The sequence below is a fragment of the Chiroxiphia lanceolata genome, chromosome 1 (genome assembly GCF_009829145.1).
Source record: "Chiroxiphia lanceolata isolate bChiLan1 chromosome 1, bChiLan1.pri, whole genome shotgun sequence".
Taxonomy (NCBI): Eukaryota; Metazoa; Chordata; class Aves; order Passeriformes; family Pipridae; genus Chiroxiphia; species Chiroxiphia lanceolata.
The window spans coordinates 137,020,994-137,045,010 of record NC_045637.1 but is presented as its reverse complement, the minus strand read 5'-3'; the positions used below and the strand labels follow the sequence as shown (position 1 = coordinate 137,045,010).

Genomic DNA, 24,017 nt, shown 5'->3' with positions numbered 1-24,017 from the left:
AATTTTACCTTTCCACAGTCGGTTGTTCAGTGAGAAACGCCTCATGAACACCTGATCTGAGTGTTCACGACTTGTAACAGCTCACTCAGAGCATTAAAATACATTAAAAAGCATGAAGCACCTTTCTTCAAATGAAATTCATTGCCCTGACACGTGACCATAGGCTATTGGAAAGTTTGGGCAGTTCAGAACGCAGATACAAACCAACACAGAGCTCGCCTATGGAAACTTCCAATGTGTAGAAACGTTTTAAATTTCCCTTCCCCTGGGCCCAACAACCAAACTCGAGTTACACTGGAACACACTGAGTGTGACACTGCGTCGAGCTCTTCTGAGGTGTTCAAGTTTCTACCTGCGAATCAGAAAAGCTGTAATGTTCCTTGACGAAAAGGAGAAGCAGCAAAAACATGTCCATACTGAACCATACTGAACACATAGCTCAGGGTTTGGAACACTTATCCTGGTTCCTGCATTTTAGGTTTTCCTCTGACACTCTCCAGCTTCTGTAATAGTGGCCTGAGGCTCCTTGTCACTGTTTTGTTCTTTTTGCCTCTCCACAACTTTTTACACATCTGCAGTCTTCAGTCACAAGCCCAGTTTTGTTTAATTTAAATCATATGAGCCATCATAGCAAGAGTTTTAAATTTCCCCTTCCTGTTCAGTCCAGAGCAAAGCACTTCAATAGTAGAAAAGAAATTAGGTTAGTTAATCTGCTATAAAGTAGTTACTTTATATGCAATATATTCACATTTTTCAGAAGTCACAAACATATAAAGCTAGTAATCTTGACTAATTTTCATGTAAGTGGCTAAAAAGACTTCCTTTATACAAAAGTCAATTCCAGATATATTTAGGTCTTTCTTTAGTCCTTCCAAATATAAGACTGTCAGGAACATTAAAGCAAGGTGTTCTTCTACAGCCTCATGGTGGCTTAAATTTTTCCCAAGCAAGGTGTTCTTCTACAGCCTCATGGTGGCTTAAATTTTTCCCAAGAAAGCTTGAGGCAAACACCTGGGCCCTGAAAAAATGGGATATTATAATGGAATGTCAAGCAACATATTACCAACCCTATTTATGAGGGATGCAGCCTCATCACTAATCATTTCTAAATAGCATCTCTGCCATAGAAACTAACAATACTTAGGCAGCAGTAATCAGAATATAATGAAGCTATTTATTCTGTAGCTTCAAATTCATTATTACAATTAAATCATACCAAAGGTTTGGTTGAATTTGTTCAGGATTTTTTTTTTATTATTATACCCTTATATATTTGTTATCAATTTTGTTAGCAGGGTATCCAGAAGAGACTAACACATTCTATGAAGGAAAACACAGGCTTTCAGCAGTGTCTGTTTGTAGAAATGACAGTTATCTATCTACATCAACATTTTCAGACCAACCTCTTCTTACTCCAGTCTCTAGTATTCCATATGCACAAATGGATAGCTTTTGAGGTCTGAGAAATAAAAATTGTTCCAAGCCACAACTCATACAGCTACTGCTTGGCAAAAGGAAAAGCTTTAATAATGCCTGCAGATCAGATTATCCAAATTTCCAAAGAAAAAAATGAAGGATAAAGAAGAAACTACAGTGGCCACAGGGCAGGTGGGGTGCCACATACAGAGACACTACTGTATCTGTGAAGAAATATATACATATTTTCCATAATATGACAACAATCTAGATTCCAAACAGATTTACAGAAGAGGAAATAAGGAAAGTCACCCTAAAAAATGACCACAGTCCTCCAAGATACTTGATACAGTATATCAAATGTACAGTATAAGACATCACATGCAGAAGGTAATCAAATTTACCAAGAGAATGAGCCTTTATAACACCTACAGTTTACTGACTGAAGATTAGGATTTTGCGAAGAACAGTCTGTTCTTCAACTATAGAATGTATAAGATTAAAAATGCCAAACAAAGAATCTGTGGCCACAAAAAGTTAGACGATTAACAGCTTTAGGAAACTGCAACTTTTTTCACCGCTGGGTGGTTTTAACTCGAATACTGTTTAATTATTCTCATGCCATGAGAAACACTGAATGTCAAATGACAGGTTAGTGCTTCAAACTGCATTGCTTCATGTGGTATTGCAGATCATGAGATCTTTTGGATTACCATGTTTCACTTCATGAAAGGTAGAACTTAAATATCCTATTTCTAACAAAGTTTAAGTCACAGAAAAGGGCCAGGACTTGCAAAGGCAAGCCACAACATTTACTATTTCTAGAAGGTCTACACCAAAACACTTCCAGAGCAGGAGAAGCTGAGCAGCCAGCTAAAAAAACCAGCTGATATATGGACTGAGCACACTGTTACAAAGTCCCTCCAAGTATACCCTGAGGACTTCACAGGCATTGTGTGGTCAAAGCATTTTCAGTCAAAGTCATTTAAAAAACAAACAAAACAAAACAAAAAAAGCAACCCAAAAAACATCAGCCCACCAGCTTACAAGTTTTCTCCACGTGAGTAAAAATCCATGCATGTTATTTTGACAAAACATGACCTGAAATATTACTCTGGTGAAAAACGAAGAAAAAAATATGGCAAATATTAGTAAGAGTTTACCTTCAGCTAATTCTGTAGTCTATAATTCAAGACTGGTTTTTTTCTACCAATGTGTTACTAAGAGAAAAAAAAAGTCTGCCAAAACCCCATATGTTTATTATTTTAGCCATAAATTTTGATTTAGAGGTACAACTGCATCTCAATGCACAATCTTTTCTGCATTACCAGATGAAGATCGAACTATTCGCCTACACCACTAATAAAATCTAAAGATACTTTGTAGAAGATAATCCAAGAGTAACTGGAGATCAACATCCATCCAAAATGGAAGTGATCTTAAAATCCAAATCAAATATTAAGGAGACTAAGAGTCTGAAGTCTGACATTTGTTATTCAATTTCCTTTTACTATAAATATAGCTCCTTTGCACAATACACATTTGGTCAAAAGATTCTTTGATTTCAATTTTTATGTAATGACTTTTAATAATGCAGAACTAAGTTTACTCACAACCACACAAAATTCTATTAAGCTATTAAGATGCACAGGATGTGTGCAAGTGAGCAGTTTTGCATGTATTCTTAGAGGACTAAAAAAGAGCCAAAGCTTATTTGCATTATTGTGCCATGGTATGTAATCACCCCCTACTGAATTCAGATGACAAATTTTTTATAGACAACTATTAATCCAGCAGTAATAAAAACACAAAATAGTAATCATCATAAATTTAAAATTCCTGTTTTAAGAATATGTGATGTCAAATTGTTAAATGTAATATGCCAACATTAGAAATCAGCAGTCAGTTATGTTCTTAGTACCCTCACAGGAAGATTCACAGGTGAGTAACAAGGTCTTCTGCCATCACAGTGGGCCTGACCACCAGTTCCAGTAAAATGTGTCAAGAAGAGATGTCAGTTCTTTGATGAGAGAAAAAGATACAGCAGAGCAAAACTAGATGCAGCTGTTTAACTGCACAGTTGCTAAAATGTGTGCTGCTGGTTTTCTTTCCTACATAGTCACAAAGGGTATACAAGAAAAACTCTAGTGGAAAACTAAAGCAAAGGAAGTTGCATGGAAACAGCCATTCCAACGACTATGTTTCAGTGCGTATCCCAAAACAGATGATAAACAGTAACAGGAAGCTGCATGTACAAATGCACCCGAAAATCTCTCCTCACTGGATGCTAGTACCTCTATTATTATTCTGTTCTTCAGGAACAAGATTTCCTTCAGGCTTTTCATCAAAAATTAAATTTATCAGAAGCGCTACTATTAAGCAGATGTGCCACATAATTAGCAACGACAAATCCACTTACTTTTTTCTCCTTCTCATGGTGTTTATCCTGAGAGTGAGAGGAAGAATCACTTAAACTTTGATCATATGACCTATTAGATCCCCGTTTGCTCTTTTTCTAAAAAGAGAAAATATATTTATGGACAGAGAAAAGGAACCATTTGAATAAATAAAAAGTATAAAGCATTTCAACTGATAAGATGCCTTATTGCTTGAGAAAAAAAAATTCAGTACTTCAGTTACTGAAAAACTGACACTAATAAAATTCACAAGACTATCTCATGTACACCAGGAAAAAAGCCTAACCCTATATCAACTTTTAGACCTCCCACAAATTTACAAGATATGCTTTCCACAGAGAAATGAAATATGCCACTTTTTAAAGGTTAAAAAATGCTAGACACATTTTCATAACATAAAAAAGATGCTGCTGAAGCGAGTATCTCATGAAGCCACAGTGAAGCCCCGACACATGACTGAAATGCTTTGTGAGGTGGCTGTTTTGTGGCTTCATGACTTATTTATTATTCAAGTGATCTGTCTGTAATATTTTCATTTAAATGGATTAAGAACCAGGATACAGAATGCTGTAGTCATGTATGGGTTTACAAGCAGCACATGTAACTGCCTGTATTTCTGTAATGTCTGAGAGCCTAGTCTGGGACTGAGAATACTTTACGCTAGGCCAGGGTTCTAAATGTTTGTTATTTCATCATAACTGAGGCAGCATTATAGACACTTCAGGTTGGTGTTTTGTCAACCAGTGGAATAGTAGATATACACCACCCACCACCTTCAGCAGTAAATACTAAGCACTTGTATTTACCAGGCATTAACAGTCACAATAATCCTAAAGCAACACTGAAACACTTAACACGATCCTGCCAGTCTTTCCTCTTCTTACCACTACAGCTTCATAACAGAAAGCTAACTAATCATATGTCAAATATAGAGTTATGTCTTTATCATTAAACTTGCTTTTTAAATAAACATAAATGTTCTCAATCATAGCAGCACTGCAACATTCAAATCAAATGCATAACAGTGTAAGGGCTTGCCTTCACTGCTAAGTAATAGACCATTTTTGCTCCTTTTGTATAAATTTACCACAAGATAGTAAAAAAAACCCAACTTAGTTTAGTAAGGCCCTGAAAGCCATGACCTATCTTAATTATGAAGCAAATTCAGCAGTATTCACTAGAGCAGAGAGCTAACCTCACCAAGTTTAACTTCTAGGAAGCTAAAATAGTTGACTGGCCCCGTGTTGCCTCATTGCAACCTATTCAAAAGTCACACTAAGTATTCACCTTTTTTAGCAGTGAAAACAAGTAATCTGCAAGTTTAACTGTACTTACAGCAGTATCTGAACATAAGTCTATATATTTATAATTAACATTTTTTTACACATCAGTAAGTCCTTCAAGTCCACACCCTCACACGTGTACTCAGAAACAGTTCTCTGGATCTGTCAAACTGGTAAGGAGTGATATGAAAGACCCCAGAGGTCTGATCCAAAACCTAATGAAATATCTGAGACATTTCAACAGCTTTTGTTTGTTCGTTTTTTAAAAATCAAACCTCAAGTCACTTCCTTAAGGCCATGTACAAGAGAACTTATAGGCAGGGAATATCTGCTGGCTACACAATGAGAGAGAGAACAGAAGACACGGGGAGAAGAGTAACAGAAGCAGAAATAAATGGATGGCTTCTTTACTCCAAAATGGACTAAATTCCTAGAAGACACCTAAACAAATAGCAAAAGAAAACATTACAGGAACTCAGTGAAAAAAACTACTAAATGTTCATGCTATTTCTGGCAGAGAGGAAAAACCCACACATCTATAAAGTAACCACTATAAAAACATTTTCAGCTAGTACTCCTGTAACTGTGATTAAAACATTGTTTTAATGAAATACAATCTACCTTTTGAGCTACATGAAAATATTATTTCTAAAGTTAATGGCAATTCAGAGCGAAAAAATAAGTCAGTGACATTTATTTATAGAATTTAACAAATACATACCAGTTTATTAAAATGGTATTTACAGTAGCCACAGTATTGGACGTTATCTGCACCATTGCCTTCCTCTTCACAAAGAAGTCCTGCAAACTGTGCACTAAAAATAAACCAAACAACATTCAAAGAAAGCAAATTTACACCAGCTCGTACCACAATATCACAGCTGATAATGTATGGATGCTTAGATCTGCAATTAATAAGAGATTTCCACACAAGTGACTTCCAATGGCACATGTGTATAAAACTGACCTTTGTAGTCCAGGGAAAAAGATGTAAGGTTCACACTTTGGCCTGATGCCTTTTTCAGAGTCTTTAAGCCACTCACACAAGCTTATAGCTTGCAAAACTATACTTACTATGCAGCTACTCCCACAAATATAAACCAAGCAATCCACAATGATTCTCACCTCAAATTCAAGCCAAAAATTATCTATGGAAAGAACAGTTTTAAACAAAACTATACCACAGATCCAAAGGTTTTTTTCAGAAGTTGTATACATCCTTCTCTGACATGCCAGGAACATCACTTTTTTTTATTCTAAACAGAACTTGAATTATATAATAAATCAAACCATATTTATTAGTTTAAAATACTATGGTAGGTTAATCTCTTTTAAAAATAACAAGACTTAGAAGTTGCTTTGCCTGGGCTAATTATTACCTTATTCTACTACAATTTTTTCAAATCAATTTTGCTTTTCACCGTTTTTAATGCTGATTTATTTTCTTTACCAAAATCAACTTAGATATTGAAAAACCAAATATTCAGTTTCATTTTCTATATCATTTTCATTACCGTAATAATGCAATGTTACAGTCAAAATGATGCACAGGAGTATGAAAATTAAAATAACAATATATAAGGTGGTTTATTTTCACTGCTTTTTAAAAATATGTTCTTGGGAAATTCAGAAATATCATTTCCTAAATACATGCACATCTACAGCAGATTCTAACTACAGAAAACATTCAAGAGGGTCTCTTCAAGCAAAGATTTATTGTTCTACACTTGGCGTACAAAACCCAAAGGGACTAAAACTCATTCTTCATTAGACATTAGTTTTCTTAATCCCAAACTGATATGCCTTGCCCTGGGTTTTTGCCTTCTGTAGTTTTCACATTTTTCTTCCATTTTTTTTAAACATTACAGAAGCCTCTCAATATCCCCAGCCATAGCCATAGCACTCTCCTGCTAGATATCATTTTATAGTAAAGACCAAGCTATTGAATCAAAACATTCTAAAATTTGGCAAGATAAATGTTTTAATTTTTAACGTAAACCTCATGTTCTTCACAGCATTCACTGAAAACAGGGTTTTGGAAGAAAGTAAAAAGATGAAAAGAACTCTTGTATGCATCCAAGGGTTTGAAAGGAAAGGGACCTTGTCATACAAGCACTTGGATGTATATATTTTTTCACATCTGTAAGTAATCCCTTTACATGGTATGCATGCTTTGAGGAACACAATCCATTTTCACCATAAAAAGAAACTTGACATTGATCACATCCAATGAAAAATTAGATGCTCATGAAAGAATAAAACCTGCAACACAGTCAAGTAATCAAAAGAAAAATAAATAAATTAAGAGTTGCCAAGAAATCAGCACTAAAACATAGAAGTAAATCCTTTAAGACATACAAGTTATCACTTAGTTACACTGAAGCAAATACCTTTAAGTAATTTAAGCAGATTTGCAAATACCATTTCCCTGACTGAACTGGTCATGAAGCAGCATACTGGGGCAGCAGACAGGTAAAGCCACATATTGTGTAGCTAAACATCCTATATAAACCTGCAGCTACCTACTGCAAAATAACTTCAGCTGAAATTGAAATAACAAATAATGCCTGTAAATTTTGGGGTGGAATTCTTTTTGCCTCCTTTTACATGTTAACGTGCAGTTTAATATAATTATTCAGCCTCTTTTAGAAGTCTATAAAATGAGACAAGTATCTCCTGAATGCCAGCAAACCTAAATACCTTAAATCGTAATGAATCAGATGGTGGAGGACACAGCTGTTTTTCCCCAACAGTAATACATGAAATCTGAATATTTCAGGATAGATCTGTACCATTTAGATAAAACCAGTGAGGTGAATTACCCCCAAATGTTTGGAAATCTGTACTGGAATGGGTGAATCTAGGGCATTTTTACATACAGCTCAGTAATTTTCCCACTGATTTACTAAAAGTAAGCATCAAAATCAGTTAGCAGGTAAATAATGTCTACACACTCCCATATCCTAATAAATATCATCTAAGAAAAACAACATAAGACCAAGAGAAAAAGCCAACCCGCCCTAAACCTTACTCAGAGGGGCACACACCATTTCATACAACCCAAGGGAGTATTACCAGACGGCTTTTGCAGCACAGCAATATCTACACTGCCACTGCCATATTGTTAGTAAACCCTTTTATAATAAAAGCAAATCACTTTACTATATTTCTTTACTCAAAAAGGTACTAAATAAAATATGTTTGTTCATCACACTGTGTGCATTGACTCCTTCTGGAACATCAGAGATATTAAATAATAAAATATACTTACCATGTTACGTGAAAAGCTTGTCGACATCCGTGCTTATTACATGTCATACAAGCACCAGTGGCTGCTTTACTTTCTCTGCCTTGTTCATCACAAATATAGCACGTCTATCAAAGAGAAAATACTTAACATGATAAGAAGAATACAAATAAGTTCTGTGTTACAGGAGATTCTAGGCTGAGAAGTGGATTCTGCAGCTAAGCCTGTATAAGAACTTTTTTATGAAAGTCTAATTATGCTTGTTTGCAAAAGGAGATCACCTGGTAGACTCTTGGATTCTGTGTAACACTTCACCAGTGTTAAGGCAGTACAAATACTAATTTACTTACATTCCATACCACTATTCAACTACCCAAATGGTTAAACAGCCAAGGGTTAATAGCATTAGGCTTCAAGACTGTCCTTGCCTTCAGGTTTGTGTTTACGTCCTTTTAAGTCTCAATTATTTTTACATTCATTTAACAGAATCTGTATTGGTGGCATTCAGAAACATTAAATTAGACTGAGTGCCTACTGGTGCAATATACCATACAGTATACATGAGTGTGTCTACACAATTACACACAGAAAAACTGCAAACTTGAAATTTTTTTCTATGTTGGGTGCAAAGAATTTTCAGAAGTGTCATAGCATGCTTCAATATACATATGATGCTTAGTTACTTTTAATAAAACTGGTATTTAAAAGAACTCTACTTTAATTTTGGCATGACTTGGACAGCCCCATAAACATCTTGGAAACCAATCAAGCAAGAAGCTTCTGCAAACAACGCTTAAATCAGTATATCAAACCCAATTCAACCTCCAAAACAAGCTAAAATGAAACCAACCTATCTAGTACCTGAAAATCTTTTCACAGAATTTTTGTCAATTTATTTGTTTTACTGGGATTCTATGGCAATTTTTAGTATTTTCAAAAACGTTCTCAGTAAAACAGAAGAGAAAAATTAAGATGAAAGAAGTCCAAATTCCTTCTCATTACTCAATACTTTGTCTTGGTTTTTTTTAACACGTGGCCAGTAAACATGCTGTACAGAAGTTTGCTACTATACCAGGCATCACTACAATCTCTCACCAGCATTCCAGAGAGAATTATCAGGCAAAACTAAATCTGTTTCCATTTTTTCCTGTCCTAATTACCGAAAATACCATTTAGAAAGATTCTATATCACATTACATTTATGCGCAAAATGTAACAATTTAAGAATAGATTCTTAAAGAAAGTATCATTCAGCACTGGGGCAATTAAGTGTTTGTTTTTAAATGAGAGAGAACCTTGCTGAGCAATAAACTTAAATGACACACTGCTTCCTCTGTAGAAATCCCATTACAAGATCTCAGATGAGAAAAGATAAACTTTTTTATGTAAAAATTGTCTATATTTTAATTTACTGCAATTTTATCATAACCTCCCTTCAGTGCAGCAGAGAATGAGTAGAATAATAAAAAATAAATAACATCAAGCAAGGTAGTAGAAAACACAATTGAAAAAAATGGACCAAGATACCATTGAAATAAATAAATAAATAAATAAATAAATAAATAAATAAATAAATGCAAAACCAGCATTACTTAGACATGAAAATGACTGAAATTCTGAGTTCAGAACAGCCTTTTACGGAGAGTTTTAGAACACTTAACATGAGATGTCAGCTACCTAAAGCATTTTTGTTAATATGCAAGACTTGAAGGTAGGCAAGTCATTCTTGTACAGTTTCCACAAGACTGTAAAGAAGCATTCCACCCAATAGCTAATATATCCTAAAATCATACCCTATATCCTAACATTTGAAAGATCAGAAAGGGGATAATCCTGCTTAATTCTTTGCCTTGCTTCTTTTGTACATCAAGGTGGTGTATACTGATAATTCAGTTGTTTGACAGGGTCTGAGACTGGCTGCTTTTTAGCTTTCCATACCATGACCTGACACATTTAGGTTTTAGGGACAAACAAGGTCATGGTCTATCAACCTCATCTTAGTCATTATATTAATTGTAAGTAACTTCAAAGTAAGATACTTCTATAAACAGAGAGCTCAACAGACCTCATAAAACTCAATCTTCATTTACTTTCTGGGTTTTTTTTAGAATTCTGTTTAAAGTTCTTTATTTTTTTCCACACCAAAGCACAGAAAGAAAAGCAATATAAGCGTTCCACTTAGTAGAGATGTAGGCCCCATTTCTTCAGCATTTACCCTACATGGAGGGTCTGCATTTCAGGACTTCTTAAACCAATTTACAGTAAAATGACTGAAAAATCACAACAAACAACCAGTTACATTACGAACAAGTTTAAACACAACATGGTAGACTGCTTACCAGTTTTAACAAGCTCAAACTGTATTTCCTACCACAGTTATTAGAAATATAAAACCTGTTTCCTAGTCTTTCATATGAAACGGGGCCAAAGGAGGTTCATCCTCCCGTTCCATGACGAACAGTAAGTTCTCTACAGCTGAGGTCTCAACTTATACCTTCTCTTGGACACACAAACAATTCCAGAAGCCTGAGAGCCTTTGTCTTTCTTTCACAAGGAAGACTTTCATGCATTTGCAAATCAATGCAAATGCTACACCTCCAAAACCTCTGGAATATGGAAGCTTAAAACTCTCACTGTCCCACCACCTACAATGGCACTGCTCTTCCAAGCTCTTAAAGGAAGAGAGTACTCTGACTTCTCCCAAATTCATTGGAAAAGAAGCTTTTGACTCAGCAAGAAAATTTTACTCAAAAAAACACAACAAATATCTTAGTTTCTTTAAAGGTAAAATATACATTTTGAAAAGCTGTCTTTATATTTCTGCCAATACTTTCCCTTCAAAGATGAAAAATGTAAACCTTCTTTGCAAAAGCAAAGACAGAAGGAAAGATAAGGCAAAAAAAACCCCCCTTATAAAGCAAAAAGTAATTTGAGAAATAGTTTACTCTAACAGCTACTCAATGGCACTCCCTGATCAGTCAAACCTAGGAATTGTATGGAAATTTCTCATTGTTGCAGCAAGTGCTGAAAGAGAAGTCTAACAGCTGCCTTCACTACCAGGCAAATCAAATGCACTTATTTTTTTTATCAGTTCTTAGAAGAGATTCCTAAAATCCATAATTATATTCAATTATCACATAGTTTCAAATGAACCTGAAAGAGACAAATAAAGCTGACATAAAACAAAAAGATACTATCCATGCATAACCATCCAATAACAAACACCTACTAAATAGAAGAGCAACTAATAATCCATTTCTTTTTGGAAGCAACTGTATAGGAAGAGCTTTCCTGATAGCTAACCCACTAAATAAATCATTCAGTGGATTCGTTATGTAATGTGATGATTTTTACCCCAGAAGCAGGTAAACTTCAGGAAAACAGCAGCCAAATGTCTCTGTACTGACAAGCCTCATGCTTTAGTGTCTGCTGCATTTCTTCTTGCATTTAAGATTACTGTACTTGGTAATTCTGCATATTTTGCAGTGTTTAGTAAAGAAAAAAGTGCACAGAAAAAAAACATGGTAAATTAAGCACTATCTCCTGGCAAAACTCCAAAGATGTTTATTTTAAAGACTACTATATAAATTTTCCCTCCTGGTAATTTTCTTTGGCCTCTATTTTCCCCTGATTCTATGTGCTAGTGCACTGTTTCATTGCTTTGCCTTTTGGATTTTTTATTTAAAGTCTCACCACACTTTATAAAACATTCCATCTCACTGACACTTATTTAGGAGCAGTTCTTTTATAAGCAAATAATCCCACTAAAGTGAATATTGTTTGCAAAGGCAAAAGTCCTTTCCAAATGTCCTCTGCAAACTTCTGTCTTAATGTATTAGCATACCTTTTCTTCCTAAAAGGAATGTTTATGAACTTATTTATGTTCATATCAACACTTAAAACAGCAGGACTTTGTGGTAATTAATAATAACATTTCAAATAAACTGTAACAGTATTTTAACCTATAGGAAATATTTCACATTCCTTTCAAAATAAACTGTTATTCAAAGATCACGATATTTTAATTAACAAAATAGTCCCTAATCGGTAAAAGACTAATGAGACATGGCAGATAAGGTTACAGCTTAATTTAATAATATAGCTTTATTAATTCTTCAATTTACCATAAAGTCATAGCAGAAAACATAGAGCAGTACTGCACACATATATTAATTTTTTATATAAAGCGCATTCTAAGAAGTGTAGTTTTATATTATTAAAGCTCACAAATTTTAAAATAAATACATCAGATATAAAAAGACATATAATTATACCTTATTATAACGATCATGAGGAACAGACTGCAACACGATAGGTTCCATTGTAGAAACATTTGCAAACTGCACCTCGGGAATGTACAGAGCACAAACCACATGAGCCCAACCTACAAAAAGTTACAATTGTATTTAATTTTAATGTTTTCTAGAAGCTCAAAAGACATTACAATTATAGTACAAAGAATCTTTTGCAACATTTTTTCTTCCATGGACTACTTTAACTGTTTAGAATATTACAGGCATTATGTTTACATTTCATTTTTGTTATCCAGAGTTTAAATGAGCTGTAATACATTTTTTAATTTAGTCAGGGGAGAATTTATACAAGTAATACTCCATGAAATTCAAATACTAATGATTTATACAGTGACACACAAACGGAAAAACAGATTAGTCTTAAAATTTCTTGGATTAACACAGTCATTGCATAAAAGCTATGCAAATTCCTGCAAAAGGGAAATATCATCTGACCAAACTAATGTTCAAGGAAGCCTTACCATCATAGGAAACTTCTATATATAATTTTTACTTAAACAATGTCATTCTGATTAGAATAGACTCCTGTTTTCTTTCTATAGAAGGAAATTCCAACACACACACACACCCCCACATGCCCCTCTGTGAAATCTCTTCCTTCTGTAAAGGTGTGCCCAGCTCATTTTTTCATAGGAATACAAACTCCTCCATCCAGTCCTATTCTAACTCATTAATTTGGGGGCATCAATAAACGGTTAGTTACTTACCATACTGACTTTAACAACATTTTGAGAAACCAAGGTTCCTAATTGCCTAACATTTGGTTGGATGGGGCTGGGGGGAAACACCAATTCTACTACTTGGAAGTCTTTTTTCAATACTAAGATGCTGAGAGTTGTTGGTTTGTTCCAGTGGACGACTGTTTGCTGTAACTGTAAATTTAGCAGAAGCTGCTATACAGCTAACCCAACATACTGCTATACTGACACTAATAACAGGATTTTTAAGAGTAATAACACCTCATCTGAAAGTGAATTTGCTGTGGCTAATCATCTGACGTGAATTCTGCCCTTTCCCAAGAGGAAAACTAAAGTCTCCCATCAAAAGACCTTCAGTATGCTTTAAAAATAACTGTGCTTTCCTCGTACCCAGGCTTACTTGTATGCAAACATTAAGGACATAAAATGACAGACTCATATAATTAGATGATCTAGCAGATTATTGGATTAGGCAAGCAAAGAAAATTATCACTGTGTAAATGCATGTTATAATGAAAGAAAAAGACAACAGTAATAAAAAAATCCCACACAAACCCTACCTCACTGCCTCACTGCAGGTCTTTCTGAGATTTGCTTTCATCTCGGATTTTCTCTTCTCAACTACTCTAATGAATCTAAAGGTTTTTTATTTCTTCACCTAAGTGTACTTTGATTCAAACTGAGCTAAACACAAAACTGTATTTGCTTACAGTAGTATTGTTGACACTCTGGAATGATATTTAGAATAAAAAGCACATATGCCATTCCAGAGGCTTTTCTTAAGGCACAAATCTTCTCCAGTTGCTGTGTTCCCCCTTCCTATTTACTAAATTGGTAGTTTTAATTTCTATAGAAAATGAAAAGTGCACACACACAACAGTATATCACACATATCATGCTAGTATTTCAACTGCAACTAATATAATATCTCTGCTGCTTCATTATTTTATCCACAGATAGTTTCACTAGGTAAGTGTTATAAGGGCTTTTCTAAGATTTGCAAACTGCAAATGCCAGAGTCATTTTACTGAAGAGAAATAAATGTTAACATGGTGTTAATGGAAATATTTATCTTTAAAAAGAAACACCATTCATCTAATAAAGCCATTAAGCCAATAGAAAAGTGACACTAAGATTTGGGGAAAAAATCCTTCTTCAGTTAGCTACACATAATCAGATGGCAAAAGCTTTTATTTCAGATGTAATTAAACATGTACTCCAGTTACCCTTCCACATAATGAAAAATTATTATGTAAATATACAAAATAAACAAGACATTTAAAAAAATCACTTACTAAGCAAACTGAAATTTAGGTAAAGAATTTTCGCTACAAGAAACCAGTTTCAGAAGTAACTTTACCTGAATACTGCTCCATAACTATCCAAAAAACCCTGAAAACCCAAACCCTATAAGCTTAACATACTGCTATTTCCAAAATACAAAGTGCACATCCAGGATACCTGTGGGCAGTGGCCCCCTTTCATCTTTCATGGAAACAAACCCAGTATCTGTACAACAAAACAAATGAGGTACCACAGCAGTAATGCACTTTTTGAACAAGGGGTCAGTAAGAGCCCAGAGAATTGACAACAAGGGACATTTTCCATTGGTTTCCATCTGGCACCTTCAGATTCCAGATAATCTGACCTTGCTGAAAAATCACAGTCTGTTCAACAATAATTTAACCATAATGGTGGTTGCAGCATTCCTATTACCAGCCTCAAATGCCTCCATCAAAAAGAAGCCTAACTCCAGGACCAGCTCCCACTAGGATTCACACACCCTGTACACAACTTCTTATATATTCTTTTGTCCAAAGTTTAACTGGTGAAGAAATATAGAATTCTTAGAGAGCAACAACCGGCTCACCTGGAAAAGTCGAAAGAGACAAAGCAGCAGCAGCTGTCCCTGAAGAAAGAGTAAGGAAGGTATTTTTCCATAACAAGTGTGGTTAAGGACTGGTTGTCTAAAGGTGCTGTGGAATCTCCACCTTTGAAGAACTCAATGTCTCTAGACTCCTCCACAAAATTTTTGAACTTAAGGGAGGTCAAGCAGATTCAGTTTTGCCACGTAAGGACCAAACAGTAGTGGAGGAAAATGGAAAATGAAGCAAACCACCACCATTTTCTTAAGCATCAAAAGACTACTTACAATTGTTAGAAGGATAAGCCTTACAAGTCAGGACACCTACAGTCAAACAAAGTGAGTGTGAGAGCTCTCCCCTGTCTCACTGATGAAAGAAGGAGCTACTAGCATGGAAACAGACTTCTTACGTTTTCTGCAAAAAGAGTGCTCTTGAACAAATAACACAGTGCAAGAACTCCTTCCCAACCCTCTGCTGACACTTCCTTCTCTTGTAGACAACTACTCTCCAGCTGAGCACAGAGCTCAGAATCCCAACAGAATAAAGGACCTATTGCCATGTCCAGAGTTGAGTGCTTCTGTCTGCTGTTTCCTACTGGATGACAATTGCCTACTTTGTCTGCAGGGATAATGAAACATTCTAAAGAGACATCCATTCAAACTGTACATAAAAGCCCAAAAAGTAAGAAAGCATTTTAAAGGATTTATGATATTAAAGACAACATTAAATTCATATTTTTCAATTTATTCCATCCAAGCCATAAAGACTGCTCTATAAACTTCCTATTCAAATCATTTGTTATGTTATTTCATCAGCAACTATACATCTTTCCCCTCCTTCCCACCCAGGAATGAAAAAATCATCATTAAATCCAGTCCTTTTGAGCTTTACAAATGTTTAAGAGTGAAAAATACTGCTGTACATCCATGTTTTAGATTTTAAAATAAAAACTTCCAATAGCACTGTTCTACACATTCAACAACATGTAAAACATTCTAACTATTTTCTGTTGCAACTGAAATAATTTTATCAGCATTCCTCTTCAGCCAAATACCCCACAGAAATAACAGCAGGATACTCTTATTTTTTCCTAATTGTTCTCCAAAGTTAGCCAGGAAACTCGTGCCATTTTTGAGATCACTTTTGTTCCAAATGAGTTTATTAAACCCATTTTTATAAACCATATCATTTACTGTTTAAATCAATTACAAGCTTCCATTCACTTTAACTGTGCATGGTTTGAGTCCAAACAAATGGTCACAGATTTTATTATTCACTTTAATTTTACTTATGAAACTTGCAGTAATTGCTAACAAACTCTATTCCCACTAAATACTTCAATTCACTTTTGTGACTTCAATTTACTTTTGGACTTCTGCCCTTTCAGGACAATTTTAACTGGAAGGGAGAGACATACCTTTTTGCAAATGCAGGTATTGGCAGCTTGCAAAATGTTCTTAAAATTTTCTCTATACTCAAGATTACTTTGTTTCATTTTGGTTTTGTTATTTTCGCTTACTATTTTTCGCTTTGAGAAAGTGGCCATTTGACATATGTGCCTTCTCAGTATCTGGTATTTTTACCAGATAACAATGCCTGGCTTGCTTACTTTAAAATAAACTTAATTTCTTTTTTTTAAACTAAAGCCTAAGAAATGTATTATAACGATTCAAATCAGCCACTGAGTTTGCTTGTTTCTGTGCATTCTTATCAGAACTGCTTTCTCTGAAACTGCTGGAAAAAGCCCCTCAGGCTACCACGGACTGACAGACTCAGTGCCTTTTTTGTTTTAAACAATCCAATATTCTACAATAATCAACGTCTCCATCCAGAAATTGTAAAACATCAGCAGTTTTTAGTTTTTACTTACTGGTGATAGACAAATTAAAGTTAGGAATATGTACTTCAACTGTGCTTTCAAGTTCAATAACTTCAGGAAATGTTGCTTACATTTAAAGAAAATGCTTTCTAAGAAAACATCACATAAATATAACTAAGAAATTTTCTTTTGAAGAGATTTTAGAAACAACTTCTACCAACGTTAAAACAACATCAAAAACCATACATAAGCTAATTCCAAGATCTACTTCAGTAACAACCATTTTTTCCAATATCAGAAATTGGAAATTCTTGCTGAAAAGTCTTCGAAGTTTAAATACAGCTTATGAAACTTACAGCATTTCACTTGAGTCCTTTTTAATTGTGATTTATCCCTCAGAAAGACACTCTATTGAATTTTGCCAATTTTTAAGTTTTGTTCTAGGTCACAAAATGTTTAATTACCAGTATAGAATTATCCAAATTTTACCAGTCTTTCACTGAGATTTTTATTTCCAGTGCCTAACTGATTTTTCACTCAGTAAAAACCTAGCAGTACATATTTAGCAGGTATAATTTTATTGTACATTGTTCATTAACATTCAGAGCAACAACACTCAGACTCCAGACCCCTAGCTGATCTCTCCTAATGTGACAGAGAACAAGGAACTCCTAACAACTTCATTACCAGCAGACACAAGACTGTTGCCAACAAAGAACCTTGTAAGTAGAAGCAAACTCGACCAAAGGAAGCTAAAATTAACAAAGAAAACTCAGGAAGATAAATAATACAGAGTATGTTAGCCACCTAACTAAATTTTTGCCTTTACAACTACCGCTTAATTGCCCAAAACTTGATTCACAAACACTTTCACCATAAATAAACTCACGGTACTTTTAAATAATTTTCCAGTGCAAATTTTGCTTTGGTAGTCTTTTAAGTCATATTCACAAAATAACAGCAAGTGACTCACAATCCATCCTACCATCCAGATCAAGGGAAGCACATGTCTAGCTTATGAATTAACAGACAGAGAAGGGACTACACCAGCGCTACACAGACACAGAGCAGGGACTACACTACGTCCCACGGTCAGTGCTGAAGCTGTGCTGCAAAGCACTAATGGACTGCAGAGGACAAAATCATGAAGTCACTCTGAGTTCCAGCCACAAGAGAGTTCTGGGATATGATCATCATCTCCTAACCGTGCATCAACTCCAGAGCAAAATTTGTTTATGCATTCTGACTAAGTTCCTAAAGAGCCCTTTGTATCTCATTAAGGAAGTTTTACTTTATTTCTAACTACAGCTCACTTCCAAACCAAGTGAATGTATTTATTATTGCAGCAGGTGCCAATTGAAATGTTAGTTTCTTATTAGAGTTCCTCCAGGTTGTCATTTAAGGATAGGCCTCAATCCATTTCAACTACGGACTGTCAATAAAAAGTAGGGTCTCACTTTACTCTTCACTCCCTGCAGTAGGAGTTTGCCATGTGGCAGGGTAAATAATTTCTTTTTCATCTGATTACTAAATATGTGAGAAATTGAAAAGTTTACCTTCCAGCAAGATCAGTTAATAGGTTGATGCAATCCACACTGAGGTTATATGATTACCATACACAAAACCACAACCGAAGAAACACCCAGTCATGGGAAAACCACAGTCCACTCCTTTCAGCAGAGGTCAGCAGCTGTCCTAGATTATATGAAAATTGCACCTTCCCTTTCCACAACTATCAGACCTGCTGGCTGACTCCGAGACTGAGCTCTATCCAACTCTGCTGGATTCACCTTTCAAAGGTGTACGTAAGACCATTACTGCTACTGTTTGCCAGCAGGAAAGATTAAGTACTATTTTAAACCTTTAGTTAAGTGTCTCCTCATTAAGGCATTTCATACACTTTACTTTTGACTCTGCTCTTTCTTTTCTGCAAAAACAAGAAAATCTGCAGAAAATAAATCCGTCAGCTTAAGTTACTGTCTTTTTCTTCCTTTATTAAATACAGGTTTAGAGTTTGCTATTGTTAATATTGTTAATATTGTTAATATAGCATTATTCACTATATTGTTTGATCCACTCTTCAAAAAGATGGGTAAAAAGAAGGTGCTCATACTAACTGCTAGAGCTCTCGTCACTGTGGTTGGTACCACAGTGATAAGTCAACCTTATCACTGGTATAGAATGGACAACTTCTGCTAGAAAAGTAAAAAAATATTATTTGTCTATGAAGAAAAGGCGTCATCCCACAGTCCTACTATTGAATTTCACCAAACTCTCGATTTAGAAAAATCTGCTCCTGAACTAAAGAACTGATTCACTTTCAATCATCACTCAGCAGCACAAAAAATAGTTTGTTTTTAAAACAGCTACAGATAAAGTTCCATTGGTCCACTGAATAAGCTAATAATTTTAATAATTTTATCCGGCATGCTGTGGAATTAATGAGTTTCTCCCACCTCCCTCAAGAAATCTTTTCATACAACAAAAGGAAGAAATGTCATAAATAAGCACCTAAAACTTAAAAAAATTTCTAAATATACATTATGATTATTAGCAATATAAATCATAAATATACAATATCAAATCAATAAATATACAATATATTATATAGTAATACATATATTTATATTGCTAAAATATTTTAAGTTTATTATCAAGTTTTACTGTCTTTCCCAGTTAAAAAAAATAAATACACACTCCTGCAAATCTGCTCACAAGGACCAGAACATTTGTAGCTAAGCACTTGCAAAATGCATATACCTTGGTGTGTACATATGACATTACACCATCCACATTCTTAGACATTAACACCAAGAAAACTCATCAGAACAGTAAGACAGTGAGAGCTGCTGACTCTAATAGTAACAACAGCAACAGGAAAACGTAGCATATAATGTTTTTATAGACTTGGGAGATCCTGATGCTAACCCATGGGGTGGGAAGAGGGCCTGGACATTACATAAAACCACCACATTGTTATCTGGCCTTTTCCCAAGCAGCTGCATGAAAGAAGTCTTGGTGAAAAGTCACACAAAGAATGCTGTTACACAGCATTCCTGATCATCATCCACTGGAATCAGATTTCAAAGTAACAACTTATACAGAAAAATCAAGCCTTTTAGGCTTACAGAAATTCATGGACAAAGGTAACTGCAAGAAAACTATTTAATTGGGAGATGCACAATATTAGATACAAGTGAACAATCTGCTTAAAAAACAGACTGCACATTCAGTATTATGAGAAGATAAAAGAATTGGGATTCAAAGAACTATAATCACTTCAAATGGTCATGATTTTATTTTCTCCTCACTGAGTGTCAAAAATCCAAAGGAAATTACTGCAAAAGTTACAGAAACATTACTGAACTGAAAGGCTCAAAACTACCAAACGTCAACAATTCTCAAGTATCTTTAAAGAAATGCTCACTTGTCACTGTTCTGTTTTTCAAAAAAATGTGTTTATAGTTTATGCAACTCCTAATCCACATGCAAGAGTACCAAGCTAAAGAAAAATTCATCTTTCAATAGCCTTCTTACACATAAGACAGCAAATCAATAAGCAACTCATATACATATCAAGTTTTATAATTTTAAAAAACTTTTATATTCAGTCGTGTTTAAAACCACAAAGACGCCCCTAAATGAACATGAATACCAAATTTATCACAGAATTCTCTCAATAAATGCATTCAAAGAGAAAAGTTCCTTTGTCAATTAAATCTTACTTTTCTACTTTTTATCAATAAGAAATTAATAAATAAAAAAGTGTAAAAAAACCTAGTAAATAGCTTAATATAATTTATAGAACTTTAATCTATGAACACTGAAGAAGTCCTAATGCTTATATAAAACCAAAGATCACATATAGGGAAGAATATTTTTGTTCACAAAACCTAACCATAGCTGTAAGAGAGTCACGGATATTAGGCAAACAAAATAATAAAACTTATTCAAAGCTTCTTCCTAAAATTTCTGGCAAATGCCCCACTCGTAACTGTGCAATATCCCACTACTTTTAACAAATTAATTAAATAAAATGTGCAGCTAAATACAGTTAACTCCTAATAATCCTTAGGATAGATAAACTCATTGGTAGACAAGCCACACCATGGATATTAGTTCAGGTTACACTCTGTTAAATCCAAGTGTATTGTTTCCAAGATCTGTGCAAGTGAGGGAGCAGAACAACCACTTTCACACAATGTGCAGAGACCGAACAAACATGTGCAAACAGACCTTAGCTGCTTCTGTTCAGGGTCAGTTCAGGTCTCAACAATGGAAAGCACAGGAGGGACACTGAAGCAGACTAGGACATATTCTGCTCAAATCTAGACAGAATTCTCTCTTTGGGCTCACTACAGGTTCTGATTACAGCAGCAGCAGCCACCATCACAAAGCCAAGAATGGATGTACTCTCCAGTGTACCCAAAGAGGTTACAGGAAGGAGTATTGGAAAGGTGAGCACAGAATAACTGATCTTTGCCACTTCCTGTCACTTCACAAGTGCCAAGTGGCATCAAATAAAACCACAAGGTAACAGGTTCAAAACAAACTGGTGTACACTTTGACACATCGTGCAGCTCAACTGCAAAATGCCTTTCCACACAACATTATGGACACTAAACCTTTATACAGAAGGGAACACTCTAATAGTGTGATGGAACTCTTCTTTTATTAAACACAAAAATACCATCTCTGATTCAAGAAGGCCCAAACCATAAATATCTGTAGGCTGGGAAAGTATTCAGAGAAGGCACATGAGAACTTTCCCAAGAATCTAGTCCATGGTGATAAAAAGAGCAGGCCAAATGTTATTCAGCCTCCATGATATGCTCCTCTCCTCTTATTATCTCCTGTTGTCACTTTTACATTCTAAGATCCATGACAGTACTGCTCCAAAAATACTGTGCTTAAGGTATCACTGAAAACTGTAATTCTGTATTTGCCACAGATGATACTAGAGAACCCAACATTAACCCTTGGCAACTGTACTGATAAACACAATCAACACACGGCAGATGGCTCCAACCAGAAATATAGAACCTAAAAAGCAAATCTAAAGAAAAGGTGACCACCAGAAGGTCAGATAAGCAGCAACAGGCCAGTAAAAGGAGAGGGAGCAGGAGGAAAAATGTACACAAAGAAACCTCACACCATTTGGGAGTAGGAGGTAGGGACAAAAAACCTCACAGAATACCAACACAACCACACCATACACCACCATAATGTATAGACAATTATTAATACTTACAGTCAGTTTAAAATACTTATAAAAAACACAAGTTTGATTCCCAAACTTTGTCACACGTTACAGTGCACCAGAGTTCTTAAAGGCAAGATAACACCTTTACAGAAGGGCTGTAAGATTAGGCTGCTTTCAGCTACAGTTGTGTGACTATGAGTGAAGACAGCCAATGTACAGGCTGCTTCTGACAGAACAGTCCTGGCCATCCCCTTACATCAGCAATAGCATGGGGGGCTGGGTCAGGGAAATGACTCTATGCACCTCACCACAGGTTAAGAAAATCATGGAACCCTATAGTAAAAGCTCACTAGACCATTAAGATTCCTGATATAAAAGAAAATACAGTACCTTCAAGGCCCAAAACACATTTCTTCACCTTATTAAAAAGCAAATATCCAGAAGACTGTTAAAAAAAAAAATCTACAAGATCAGCAGATCATGTATGAGCTCAGCTATCTCCATATTCAAAACAAAAACTGCGTTGGTTTTCTGGCTACAAAATGAAGTTACTTGTTGCCAGAAGACAGAAGGAAGTATAACTTTATATCACTGACATAAAATCAGCAATTTCTTCACTTGTTCTGAAACTCTAAGACCATTTATTTCTATACTTAGAGATGGAGACTCCATAATTACAAGTTTATAAAGCTAGATCATTAGAAGATTTTATCAGAAATCTTTGTTTCAAAGTTTCTTCAGGAAACCTACATCATTTTATCATTTCACTTGGCAGTAAATGGTATAACAGCATTAAAAAAATTAAGTATTAACATACTGTAAATGCCACTTTCAATTGGAAAGCCCAGTACATGATCTTCAACAATATTTCCTTAAGTTTGAAAATCTTCTGACACAACATCTTGTTAGACAACTCTTCGAAGGAAAGTTCAGGTCAAGAATGTAGATTTCTGAAATGCAACACCAGTCAGAGGTTGTTTTTTCCAAGGTTCATATCCTTCTGTAAAGCTGTTATTTAAAGGACATTTGGTCCATTGCTGTGTTGAACACCATGGACACGGTCTGTTACTGAGGCTGGATGTTTTCAGAAGGAAATATAAATTCTTAAGCCTCTCACCCTATGAGATTTTCACTATGATGAAAATACTTGGGCATTAAAATTATAGTGCACTGTAACATCTTTGCTATTTAAACTTAAATAATTTCAATCTTATACAGTAACTCACTTTCAGACAAGAATTTATAATTACAATAGAGCCATAAGAGAGATAACTAATAGGATGCTCAGATCTTCGACGCACACTGTCAAAATATGTTCTCAAGACTTTATGCAAAGGAAAAGTTTCAAAACCAACACAAACAACAGCAAAGCATTCCCAAATGCTACTTGAATACTACCTGAAAACACTTCACAAAGTTTACTGTATATTTCAATTGATTTGAGGCTTCCTTATTAGTTATTTCCTAAAAAAGAGAAAGTGTTCAGCTGCCATTTCTGAAGAAATGAATTCCACACGGTCTTGTACCAACCTGTCTTGAGAGGAATGCTGAGGAAAAGGAATAAAACTAAAGTACTGAGCTGGTACTTAAGATGATAGTTTCACTGACACAACAACACAGCCTCAATACAATCTCCCAACACAAACAGCACCAAGTTCACCAAGGTCTGTGAGAGAGCAGACACTAGAATGGTAAACCTGCAGCATATACTGAATGAAGCAGTCCAAGGGTAGACAAGGGAAAGGGTAGATCATCC

The 24,017-nt window shown here is 35.1% G+C and overlaps 1 protein-coding gene across 7 annotated transcripts in view; it reads right to left on the bottom strand.

The window, feature by feature from the left end:
- Positions 1-24,017, bottom strand: part of MLLT10 (MLLT10 histone lysine methyltransferase DOT1L cofactor) — a 125,392-nt gene that overhangs the window by 77,560 nt on the left and 23,815 nt on the right. For 6 of the 7 annotated variants that reach the window (XM_032707796.1, XM_032707787.1, XM_032707845.1 and 3 more), the window contains 4 exons: positions 12,638-12,747; positions 8,388-8,491; positions 5,838-5,931; positions 3,836-3,931 (listed from right to left, as the gene is read on the bottom strand). In XM_032707796.1, coding sequence (XP_032563687.1) covers positions 3,836-3,931; positions 5,838-5,931; positions 8,388-8,491; positions 12,638-12,747 — 404 coding nt within the window. The remainder of the gene's footprint in view (positions 1-3,835; positions 3,932-5,837; positions 5,932-8,387; positions 8,492-12,637; positions 12,748-24,017) is intronic. The other variant, XM_032707814.1, reaches the window with a different exon arrangement.